We start from the raw sequence: 12451 nt of genomic DNA, 5'->3' as shown, positions 1-12451 counted from the left end.
ACAAAAGCCATCACACATACAACCCCCTGTGAATATATATGTCCTGGGAAAAGCATCATTCACACTCCTGAACCTGAAACTTGATTTTCTCACAGGAAGGAAGCAACATAGCAAGGAAGGCATCTATATATTACACACTTGAATCACAACTACCAAGCAAAGGGAGATTAAACTTTTCTGGTCAATCTTGCACACACAGACAGCAACACTACAATATAAATCAACCTGTCTAGTGATTGGCTTCGCTATCCTGACTGTGACCAGAAACATTCACTCACAGCAGTCATTCCGATGGATTTTTATGATGTGGACATCAGAGAGCATGCAGTGCTTTCTGCAAGCTTTAAGAGTGCAGGAAATTATGGAATTTACTTGATGGTTTGAAAAGCACTGTCTGCAATGGAAAGAGTGACTCTGTTTTATACTTACTTTGGCAAGAGCCTATAGACTAGTCAGTGAGAAATATCAGTATTAACTTTGACTTTTAAGGCCAGACCCTCAACTTTGATTTCAATCATGTTGAATTAACATTTCCTTCAGTGGATTATTTAAACCAAGAGCAAATACAGACCCATGTCTTTACGTAAACATTAAAGCTATGTATCTCAGGAAGACCCTGGCACTTGTGCATATTTTTGTAAACTATGATTGGCTTTTTACTTCTCAGATTGTGTTGATACAAGTTATACCTGCAGCCTGCTGGAAAGGTCAGAGCTTTTAAGATTTCAGTGTAGTGACACTTACTTGGATTATGTACGCTGCTAAGATAATCACTCCAAGCAAAAGAAATATTAAAGAAAGTAATACAGTGTTTTTACTCCTTTTTTCTGGATCTCTTTCTTGAAAAGCCTATGAAAAGAAAAAACCCACAAAAATGAGTACATAGACAAGCATCCATTACATAAGCCAGCCTTCACCTCAAGAAGCTTGTCTGCCTATTTTAATTTCTTTTAGCAAGTATCCTGGATTCTAAAATCAGTCTGCAGTCAACTTTCTTTTGAGGACCCAGCAAATAATCCAACTTTCTGTTTAACCTACATTGTATTAATTTGTTCTCCCAGATCCATCAATGTTCCTCCTTTCCTCCACTAGTCAGGTGCAGTTCCACCATCCTCTGCTTCTAGAGAGACCCTTCAACATTTTTCAATGGATGTATTTATACAAGCTAATCCCACTCAGAGACTTACATGGAAAGAAGTGAGTGGTTGATCATGAAGAAAGCTCAGGACTGCAACTTCCAGTTGCAAAAAAACCCCCACCCAAACAAAATTAAAAAAAAAAACAAACAAAAACCACTCCCCCTCAAAAAACCCCAAAGAAATAAACAAAACAAAACAACAACCAAAAAAAAAAAAAAAAAAATCAAAACCCAAAAAAACTTACCCCAATGATTTTTCCAAATATAACAGCAAATGCAGGATGGACTGCACCTATGACAGCAGCAGCAATCACTCCCAGCAGTACATAGAACCATTCAGGTTTGTTCAGAGCCAAGATTTTTAAGTAAGGCACAGCAGGGAGATTTTCTTCCTACAGGAAAAAGCTGTAAGTTTTCCTCGGAAAGTCAGAGAACATAAAGTTCTTCAGACAGTGGGTGTTCATTAGGCCTTGAGCAGTGAACTGTTTTGGTAAAATGCTGAAAGCACTCTCTGTGCACTCAGATCAAGCAAACATGCTGGAGATTTGCTGCTTTGCTGTTTCATGTCCTAGAACATGAACTGCACTGTAAAAATGTGTAGGCAAAAAACTTAACAAAAGGCTAAGTCATGAGGGGAGAGGGGCCAGGACAGTTCACTGAAAGTCAGATAGGACTGGTCACCATGAATGGCAACTAATATTTCAATCATTATAAAGAACTGAACATCTCACAGTTCAGAGGACAGAAGAGACCCCTCCAATTCAGCTAAATGCTAGTGGGCTGGCAATAGAGCAATTGGGTAGAGAGGTCATTTTTACTCTTTGGCAAACTATATCCAATGTATCATTACCAAAGCCAGGAACGAGGCATTTGTGAGAGTCAGTTAGCCTGTTTGTGCTTTCAAGGCACAAAAAATGTTCTGTCTTGCTTTACCACTTTATTTAAGTGCTTATGCCTCCAAAGGGATATTTCTGGAAAAGTAAATAATGAAAGCATCAGAAATGAGGCAAAATATTAGTCAGGATTATAAGTAATTTGCTCTTGCTCCCTGGTTATTTTATCCTGCTTTTCAGATGCTGAATGAAGGTAGCTAAATCTCAATTATAAAAGTGGGCTGATTTTTTTCTGAAATAATTACAACTGCTAGATGTTTGACTTCATTTTTTCTGAAAGTGATGAATATTGTATTCTTGAGCATGAACACCCACTACTTCCTCTAAGGTCTTAAGCAGTATTAATATACAACCAAAAAGTATCTTTTGAGGTTATATGACATTTTATATGATAATGGGAATGGGTCCAGCTAGTTCTTGCTATTTGAAATATTCATTAGCTGGAAGATGAATTTTAGAGAGGAGGAAAATCTACAGATAAAATCATGTAGGATTTCATAATTATTAAATATTTATTACAGATGAGATCCTAACTTCCACAGACTTAGAAGAATTAATGGTTTTACTTCAGAATTTATATTTTAGTTCTTCACTTCAAAGGTCTTGAAATCAGGCAAAAACCCTCAAAAACTAAACAAAAAATGCAAGCAACCTTAATGTAGCAAATCACTCTTCCAATATGTTTAATGAAAAAAGTACTACAAAATAGAAAACAAAATCAAGTTTCTGTTGAGCTGCTCATCTTGTGTATTCCAGAATGCACTAGAAATCTGCTCTTTTTGATGCTATGAGCAAGTTTTATTCAATTTTGAAATAAAATATTTTTTCTTAACCCTACATGACTTTTTCTTAACCCTACATAACCCTACAAACTTCTGACATGACTTTTATTGATTATGTAAATCAAGTTGTTTTATCTGTAAAAACCCTGCAAAACTGAAGCATATACTAAACCAGAAAGATTAACATCTCTTTTAATGGAAATGCTCTTCAAAATGTCAGGGGTTCAATTCTTTTTTGTTTTTTTGCTTGACATAAATGTAGTATGATACTCAAAAGTGCCTTCAATTTGGGCACGCACACTTCAGGGATTATATTATCCAGCAATATTTGCAACAGTAAGTACCAGGGAGTAAAGAATCTTGCAAATAAAATCACATAACTAGTTTCAATTAGATAGAATTAAAATAAAGAATTAAAAAAAAATCTGTACCACTGAAATAATTCTCTTAAATTGTACAAAGAAATGTACAAACCAATAGCAGATTTTTCAAGTTCCACATTAACTCAGTAGCATTAAAATGAAGATCTTTGTTAAGACAAATCATCCTCAGTCTGGTGAGTACTGACTGCAATAGTACCTGAGTAAAGGTTGCATAAAAGACACCTATCTAAATGTAATCCAAGTTATGTGGCTTTTGTTTAGGCTTATATCTTATAATTAAAATTCTAAACTGAAGTTCTAATACCAACCTCCACCTCCTTTTGTTTCTTCTTTTTTCCAAAGGGATTTTTAGATGAACTCCTCTTGCTCTTATATCGGCTGGATCTTCTTCGTATGCTGCCTTTCTCTGGTATCACAGAGATTTCAAAATGATTTTGAAGAGTCAACTCTTCCACAGGATTTATGTTTTCCTCATATTCCTCAGCTCCTGAGCCTTCACTATCTTCTGATGTGCCATCATCTTGAACATCACTGGTGCAACCCTAGTGAGAATTCAGGATATACATTTACAAGGCATTTTGACTAGAAAGAAACACTTTTTTTTTCTCCTGAATACTGCTGTTTCAATTGTGTAACTGTAGTTGTCTATAGGCCACATATATTTCAGTCTGCAATTGCAGAGCAGTAGACTATTTGATTCTGATTTTGTCCCCCTCTTTTCCTTTAAAGCCATCTATGGAATCCACCTGGAACCTAACACCTCTATGGTTATGCATAATGATGTAGTCTGTGCCTTAAACTCACTTATGTTTTTGTCATAGTGGATTACATAAATATGAAACACTTATGGGTAAAACCTCCAAGAATTCCAAGCCTGTGTCGGTGCCCAGACTAGAATAACTGAGCAGCTGCCAGCTGGATAACATGCAGGAACTAGAGAGAAAATAACTCCACCAACCATTAGAGAACTTTGTGAAATGGAGAAAGAAAGTAAATAAATTTGCCTTTACCTGCTGCATTACAAGGGAATAGTAGACTCCTTTCTGCAGCATCAGTTCACTATGTGTCCCTTGCTCAACCACGACACCTTTCTCAAATCCAGCGATAGTGTCAGCAGTCCTGATGGTAGACAGTCTGTGAGCAATCACAATGGTGGTACGCCCAGCCCGAGCCTACACAAACACACAAAACCCAGTTACAGTTAAGTTGTGCAAGAAAATAGCACAGAAATAAAGTTATTTTAGTCACCTGTAATATAGAGTAAATTGAAACTTTAAAAATACTTTTCTTTCTTTTAAAAGCAAAGATTGCTATTTTTTCCGGGCTTCGTGTCCTTGTTTAGTTCAAGGACAGTTTCATTTGACTAATTTAGATAGAGAAAGCCACATTAGTTTTTTTGACAGGCAACAAGTACTAAAGACCATAATTAAAGTTTATTTATTATTTGACTTTTATAATATTTGAACTGTTTGATCTAAAGTTGCTCACAAAGTGTTTCCATGTACACATAAGCATGATGGGGAAATGCTGTAAGAATTGTTAGAACTTTCTGAAAACAAAACTAGGATAACAAATATGTAAAGAGCAGATATTTTCTCTGTCCCTGCAAATTTTTGGAAGTACAACATCAGCATAATTTCTGACAAGACTTAGCAGGAAAGCACAGAGGAGCAAACTTACATCAAAAATGGGTTTGAGCCACTCCCTTCCGAAACAAACTTATTTGACAGTAATCCTACTGGGATTTGGCAGGAATAGCTGCTGAATTCTCAGTCAGCAGGTTACATGTTCCACCCCTCTCCAGCATCCTCACACAGACCAGAGGCACACACAGCCCCCATGCAGCAAATGAGCACAGGACACCTTGTGACTGCTGGAGAGGCTGGCTTCCCTCCACCCTAATGCCTGGAGCAGATGGCAGCTTGGCAGGAGGAGAGGTCCTAAGGAACCTCATGCAACAAGTATGTTCTGTGAACCTGGAACCTGCTGGAAGTTTTTTGCTACAGAAGCTGTACATCATACAGGCACAGGAACAGGGGCATGAAGATAATGAGGCCATCTGCAGTAGAGGACTGCTACCATGGAGGTTTGAATTTTCCCCCTACACCAGCCATTCTCATGGACCTGATGCAAGTCACTCCCAGGAAGTTTGCTACAGTGCGGTTTTTATGCCTCTGGCCTAACACACAAAGCCTCACCACGGCAGCTGGGAGCTGTGATCAGAACTAGCAAAATGCTTTATAGGATGCAAAGTTATCTAAAAACAGCTGGCTACAAGGAGCTGCACATGAATGCCTTGAAACTGTGAGTGTTCATGAGGTTAGCATCTCTGCTCCTCAGCTGTAAAAATAATGAACAATAGTAGCACCACTTTTTCCACTCAGGGATGTTGAAATGAAATTTGGAAATCTCATTAGGGGACTACACTGATGGACATGAAAATGCTGTGAAAACATGACTAAGTTATGATTCAGGGCTCATTTTGGTGTGTTCTGAGAATATGAAGCAGGATGAGAAAGAGTTCACTTAATTGAGTGACCTCCCTCTGTTATGCACTCAATGAAACATTAAGCTTCTGGAAGAGCTAAGCGCTTGGTTACAAAATTAAAAAAAAACCAACCAAACAAAAAACAAAACCAAAGCATGCAGAAGAAAGATAATATTAATATTATTTTTGCATTCTACATGTTACCTCAATATTAATCACCAGAATTACAAGACTATAACAAAGAGCTGCACTCTACCTCAGATTTAAACTCACTAGCAAGTGAAGATGACAAATTCTGTGTTTCCCTTGAGCCGTAATGGTAATTTGTCTTTCTCTGCATAACTACTGAAATGAAAGGCAGGATTTTTCACCTAATTTAAAAAAAATATATTAAAATAAATATTAGACAAAAGAAAAAATATTCAAGCCAAAGCATGAAGTTCCTTTTCAATCAAAGCCTATAGGTTCTACTGTATGTTGATGGAAACCGATGAAGAAGTGGACTGTGAGGAAGGTACTGTGTGCTGGTCAGAGACATGGGTACAAGATCTGACAGCTCTGCTCTGCAGCAGCACCCACCCTAGAGCTGTGGGGCTGCTAAAAGCAGGAAAAAAATGAAAATGGCTAAATTTCAAGAGTTTTCTTAAAATTTTGAAGCAACTAGCCAATAAAGAACAAATACTAAGGATACCAATAACATATACTTTTCTAGTAATCCACCTGGAAAAGGCCATTCTGTCCTCATAACATGCCTTGATAAGATGCCATCAATGTTTTATCAGCAAATGAACAATTATGATTTGAGAAAGGGAGTGCAAGAGACCTAAGTTACAGTTCCACATGACTAAGTGTCTTCATAATTATTAATAATGCAAAACCAAAACCCCTAAAAATCACACCCAATTTTCAAATAAATTTTTGATGGTTCAAACTCCTTGTTAAAACACTGAAATTGAGCATCCATCCAAATTTCATTTTCCAGTGTTCTGGATTCTGATGGAAGCCTGCACTGAAAATTGTACATTGTTTCCTTAAGTGCTTGTTGCTGTTTTTCATGGCAGCTGCTAGCTTCAGTGAGTCCTACCTTATCCAGAGCTGCCTGCACTATGGATTCACTCTGAGTATCTAATGCAGATGTAGCTTCATCCAGAAGAAGAATCTTGGGATTTCTTGCTAGGGCACGGGCAATAGCTATTCGTTGCTTCTGTCCTCCACTCAGTTGAGCCCCTCTTTCACCCACCATGGTGTTAAATTTCTGATAAAGGAGACAACAGAACAGAAGTTGTGAGACACCTCAAATCCTCACTTCTCAGTGCAACCCTAAGTACTCATCTTCTGAAAGATGTAGCTTCTTCCAGCTGACTTGAGCACAGGCAGAGCAAACATGGAAGGACGTCCATCCAACCAGCCCTTAGCCAAACCCTCCTACCCCACATATTGTGCCTGCCCAACTTTGAACTTATGGTTCTTTAAAGATCTTTATTGCTCACTCAGTGCTCCAAACCCTGGGGTTTCTCAAAGCAAGCCTGTAAAAGGGATCTCTATATTTTCTGAGGATTGCCTACCTTTCCAAAAGGGTTGGAATTATAGGGACACGTCAATAGTGTGCCTCCTCCTTGGAGCCTTGGCTTAGTTCCTACTGACCATATCACTTACTGCAAAGTCATAAGTCTCAAAGTCCACTCTAGTTTTTTATTACATAGCTATTTAAGAGTAAATATGAACAAATCCCTCTTCCTGAGAACAAGAAACCTTGGAACAGATTAATATGTTTGAAATGGCACATGCTTGGGAGATGGGGCCAACCTCTCTAAAGTAGTAAAAGGATTTGAAATCAAATTCCAGGTGGGCACTTTTCCCATGTTTTTTAATTTCAGGAGCAAAGACAAAGACATATTAGCCATTTATGAGGATGTGTTTAGAATTCTTGACCTTGCTTCTCAGTCTCATCCTGAAAGGAGTAAGGCACCTACTGCTAAGAGATGGCTCAAAGCTGTGAATCTCAGGCAGAGGAAGAGTTTTGTAGCTGCTAAAAGGGCATAATTATTTACTTCAGGTCATATTTATTTACCTCCACCCACTCCCTGCTATTTCCTGTGAACGTACAGACAGCTCCTGACAAAGGGCTCTGGATTTCTGGTTCTTCTTTTTAAAAACCAACTCTTCTATGCCTCACGGGATGGGTAGGGATGGCAATACAGCTGTGAAGCTTCCTTTCTCCTGAGTTAAGGCACTGACATTTTTTCCCAGACTCCAGTACAAGTCCTTTGAGAGCAACCAAATACACAATCTCTAGTAGAAAAACTCTCTAAACTGAAAGCTGCTTGAGGCAATAAGTATATTTTGAGAAGTTGTAATATAACTTTGATTCCCATGCTCTGCCTCTCAGAAACAGGACACCAGCCTAAACAGACCTTTCGTTCTTACACTCAAAGTGAGTTCAGGAACTTACATCAGGCAGTCTAGATATAAAGTCAAAAGCATTGGCTTCCTTGGCTGCTTGCTCAATTTCAGCATCAGAAATGTCTTCTCTGCCATAGCGAATGTTCTCAGCTATTGTGGTTGCAAACAAAACAGGCTCTTGGCTCACAATGCCAATATTTTCTCGTAGCCACTTTATATTAAGGGTCCGAATATCCCGACCATCTAAGGTAATCTGAGAGGAAAAGAATGTCAAAGAAATCAAGGAAATGCACTCTGTTCATAATAAAGCCATTAATTACTCTTACTTGAATGAAGTATCAGCCACAAGGTCAAGAAAAAAAAAATGTCTTTAATGGAGAGCTATGTTGGGGGAGAAGCTACAATTGCAGTTTTTCCATTTGTTGCACAAGATGGAAAATTATGATGAGTGGCATAAACAGAGAAGACATCAGGGGCTTTTTTCCCCTCCTGTTTGTTATCCCCCAATAACCATCATGTCTGAGTTGGCTTAAGAATTTCACAGCTTCCTTGCACACTTTTTACATGATTCTCGTGCCCCTATGCCAGTTTGATGTCCTCATAGTTGCAGCTACACAATCATCTCTGTGGCTGTGCATAACACCAGATCAAAGAGAGTTCAAATGACTAAAAGGAAAGGGAAAGTTATTTTTAACCTAGGTAATTTGCAGTGTGGTACTATGAACATTGGGATTGACATAGCAAAATGAGGCATGGGGGCAGGAATGAACAGCCACAGGAAAACTAAGTTTAAGAAAGAGCTGTACTGAAAACAGCTGCCTTGATACCTTAAATACTGATAGTTCAATTTTTAATATTTGAAATGTTTACCTATTTTCAACTAGCAGTGGTAACTATTAAGTAGCATCCTTCAAATATCAAATTTTCTTAAAAATACATTGTTTCATTTACCTCATTTTTTTCCTTTGGAAATTTCATGTGGGACATATTTACCATTTAACAACTGGATTTAGTGTTTAGTGGTAAAACACATACAATGCTTAATGATGGAAACTTCTGTGGGCTAGCAGATAGTGAAAAGCAGGCCAAGAAATCAACCATTTAAAATAGGAAAACTCTCTCCAGGTTTTAGTTTACATTCAATGAAAAGGAAGCAAAATACAGCAGGACTCTTTTGGATTATGCTTTGCCTAAAAATGTTTAGGGAATTTTAAAAATGAACAGTTGATAATTAATTTAAATTCAGATTTTGCAAGTCTACTCCAAAACTTGTGGCATTTGCTATTTGTGATGTAGTACTGTAAGAAGGAGGAGAATAATGAACTCAAGCTAACAAGAGAAGATAGTTCATTTGAAATGTAAATTGTGGAAATATGAACTATACAGATATATGGTGTAATTCAGTCGAATTAGAAAACAAGGTTCAGTCAATATGGGAAATTCATGCATGTCCTAATAGTTCTGAGTTTTTACAATTCCTTTGCAGACACTCACTTCTCCCTGGTCAGGATCATAGAATCTCTGCAGCAACTGAACAGTAGTGCTTTTTCCACAGCCACTGGCACCAACTAAAGCAATGGTCTTCCCAGTTTGAACTTTCAAGTTTAGACCTTTGAGGATCTGCAAATAAATAAAAAAAAAAAATAGATATATATCTTAGTTTAACAAGTTTGAATAAAGAACAGTCTGTCAAGGTAAGTGTAGCTGTTTCTATCAAGGCAGTAGTGTGGGCCATAGTTTAAAGGTATGGTAACATTAATAATATAATTGTATAATTGACAACAATAATATAATGTACCTGGGAATATCCTGGAGCACTGATAGGAAAAAGTCTTCACCTATGCTTGTAAAATGTATTAGCCTTTGAAAGAGGATAGCTGCTTGCAACCTGCCTTTTGGGAACGGCCCCTAGATCCTTCTGGCTACCAAAACAAGCCTGGGAATTTTTTGAGAAGATTGATAATTGGAACAGGCCAAGTTCATGCCAAGAAACATTTCAAGAGTTCCCTTGCATAGACTATTGCATTCCATTGCCTGGGAAAATTCCCCAGCACAGTCAAACTAATATAGACACAGCCATATTACTCAACTTCATAGCTAATTTTCTCCAATTTGTGTGATCTAGTAGCAGGCTTAGGGTTTTAAATTATCCTGCTGTCCTCCATTTTCCACAGCGTAATAATTATGAATCTCACAGAAAATTATTTTCAGGTGCTAAAAGGTATCACTGAAAACCAAGCCTGCTTTCTTCTATTTTTAAAATATAAATGGCTGTTTTGACAAAGTAATTGCTGGGAAGCCCTTAATAAGTCCCATTCCTTGTTATTAACAACCTCAGCAATGTGGAGAGTAGCTGAAGTTAATGATATAATTTTTGCTATTTTCACATTTAGAGAACATTTTACCTCAAAAGATGCCCATGTCATTACAAGTAATGCTGTGTAGTTGCCAAAATATTTGGCTGCTATGGGAACTCTTCTTGTTTATACCAGGCTGATTTATAAGTTTGCCTACACATGTTTTTGCAATGAGAGATTAAAATAGTTGCAATATTCCTCTCCTCTCCCTGTATTACATCCACCCAGTTTTACATCTCCAGGAAGCCGATATCCTGGTGCCTGCATTATCAAGAATGAACTTTATTCTAGATACCACAACATTTCCAGATGTAACTAATTACTACCACACACTAGGCTAGTTCTAACTCTCTTTCATCAGGCAAGGTATTGCCAAGATTAAACTAATAGAAACTGTACTACTTAGATCTCTTTGATTTGGTTTAACCTGGACAGGGAAGATTATGTGTTGCATCAACTGCTTGAGAGATTAGGGGTAACTTCTACACAGCTTTGCTGACTCCTTTGGCTCTACTAAATAACATTGATGTTCTTAGTAGGGAGAGCTGTTAACTCAGATTTGGGAAGGATGAGAAATATTTCTTATTTCCCTCCCATTTGGTGTGTTGACCCACAACATAGCTCAGCAGCCTGAATAGGATTTTTAGGAAGAAGGATGAGGACTCTGCTCTGTGCCTTCTGATTTCTGAGCCAAGAAGGATAGAAGATGCATGGTACAAAATCCAGTTAAGGAGAAGGCCCCGCTCTGAATCTGCCCTCCAGATATCCCAGTGTCCTGGAAACAGATTTGATGCACAATGGGACAGACCTCAGATGACTGAGTTGGGAACAGCCACCTGAAAAAATAGCCAGAGAGGTATAAATATTCCCATGTTCACCACTAAATTAGCATGTCAAGTTTTTAATTGTTGACATTTGAAATCTCTATTTCCACCTTGTTCTTCACCGAGGAAGAAAGGAATTTGCTGCTGTTCTTTCTCTTTCACTTTCATCAAGGTGTTTAAAAGATTGTAAGCAAATACTGTAAGCAGAGAGGTCAAACCAAGAGTGTCACCACAAAAGTAATCACCATGACATGATGGACACAGGTCACTAATGGAAACTGAACTAGCAAAGAGCAGGCACAGTTTCTTGAACAGTTTCTTGAACAGCAGTTTTAACATATTCCCAAAACAATGTTTGACTGCCAAATGTGCATTTAGGATGATATGTTCACAAAAATACACTATCAATGTATTGAAAGTCTTTCTCTGATAATTTTTCACACAGGATGTCGTAACTCCAAAGAGCCAAGAAACTGGAAAAAAGTAATTTTCTGGTTTAACTGCTTAAAGTCTAGAAGCCTTAATGAAAGATTTTGAATAATCTTATTTGATTTATCAAAACTCTTTCTCATAGAAATTCAGACACATATCAGATTTGTCCTGCAGAAGAGAATGAGATACACAATGACAGTAGATCTAGAGCTTTGTCTTTGTGCATCACTGGGGGGAAAATTATGCCACATCCCCCAAAAGAGGAATGCATTTCGCATTCAAGAACAAAATTAGCCAAACAACATGGACACAAGTTGAATAAGTTCAGTATAAGAAACAGAACACTTACTTTAACATCAGGTCTGGAAGGGTAACTGAAATGGATGTTTCTGAATTCAATTTCTCCTACGAGTTTGTCTGGCTTGTAGCCTTCCTTAGAACTGCTATCTATGAGCCGTTTCTGGAAAGAGGTTTGTAAAATATATTGGTGGTTATTTCACTTTTGGAACTGTTATTTCGGCTACATGCATTGGTCTTTACTTTCTCAGATACTGGTTTGCACTGCAGTACGTCGTTGCAGAACTGCTGCATTTTACCTGCAGAATGCTGAATATGGGGGAACATCAGATTGTAAATTTTACTTGACAAATATAGTGCATTTCAAAAGCAACAAAATCCATAGCAGAAAATCTATAATTGCAGAACTTAGATGCATAATCTTGCAACCAAAACATGGGCCTCAGTAATCTTT

The 12451-nt window shown here is 37.7% G+C and overlaps 1 protein-coding gene across 5 annotated transcripts in view; it reads right to left on the bottom strand.

Annotated features, from left to right (window-relative positions):
• Positions 1–12451, bottom strand: part of ABCB5 (ATP binding cassette subfamily B member 5) — a 34536-nt gene that overhangs the window by 12087 nt on the left and 9998 nt on the right. For 3 of the 5 annotated variants that reach the window (XM_054654670.2, XM_077175819.1, XM_077175820.1), the window contains 8 exons: positions 12050–12160; positions 9582–9707; positions 8137–8340; positions 6769–6939; positions 4207–4368; positions 3505–3738; positions 1384–1530; positions 745–849 (listed from right to left, as the gene is read on the bottom strand). In XM_054654670.2, the coding sequence (XP_054510645.2) occupies positions 745–849; positions 1384–1530; positions 3505–3738; positions 4207–4368; positions 6769–6939; positions 8137–8340; positions 9582–9707; positions 12050–12160 (1260 nt within the window). Of the gene's footprint in view, positions 1–744; positions 850–1383; positions 1531–3504; positions 3739–4206; positions 4369–5940; positions 6056–6768; positions 6940–8136; positions 8341–9581; positions 9708–12049; positions 12161–12451 lie in introns of those variants that run through there. The other 2 variants (XM_077175825.1, XM_077175831.1) reach the window with 2 other exon arrangements.

The sequence above is a fragment of the Agelaius phoeniceus genome, chromosome 1 (genome assembly GCF_051311805.1).
Source record: "Agelaius phoeniceus isolate bAgePho1 chromosome 1, bAgePho1.hap1, whole genome shotgun sequence".
NCBI classification, from domain to species: domain Eukaryota; kingdom Metazoa; phylum Chordata; class Aves; order Passeriformes; family Icteridae; genus Agelaius; species Agelaius phoeniceus.
This window is presented reverse-complemented; position numbering and strand designations above follow the sequence as displayed.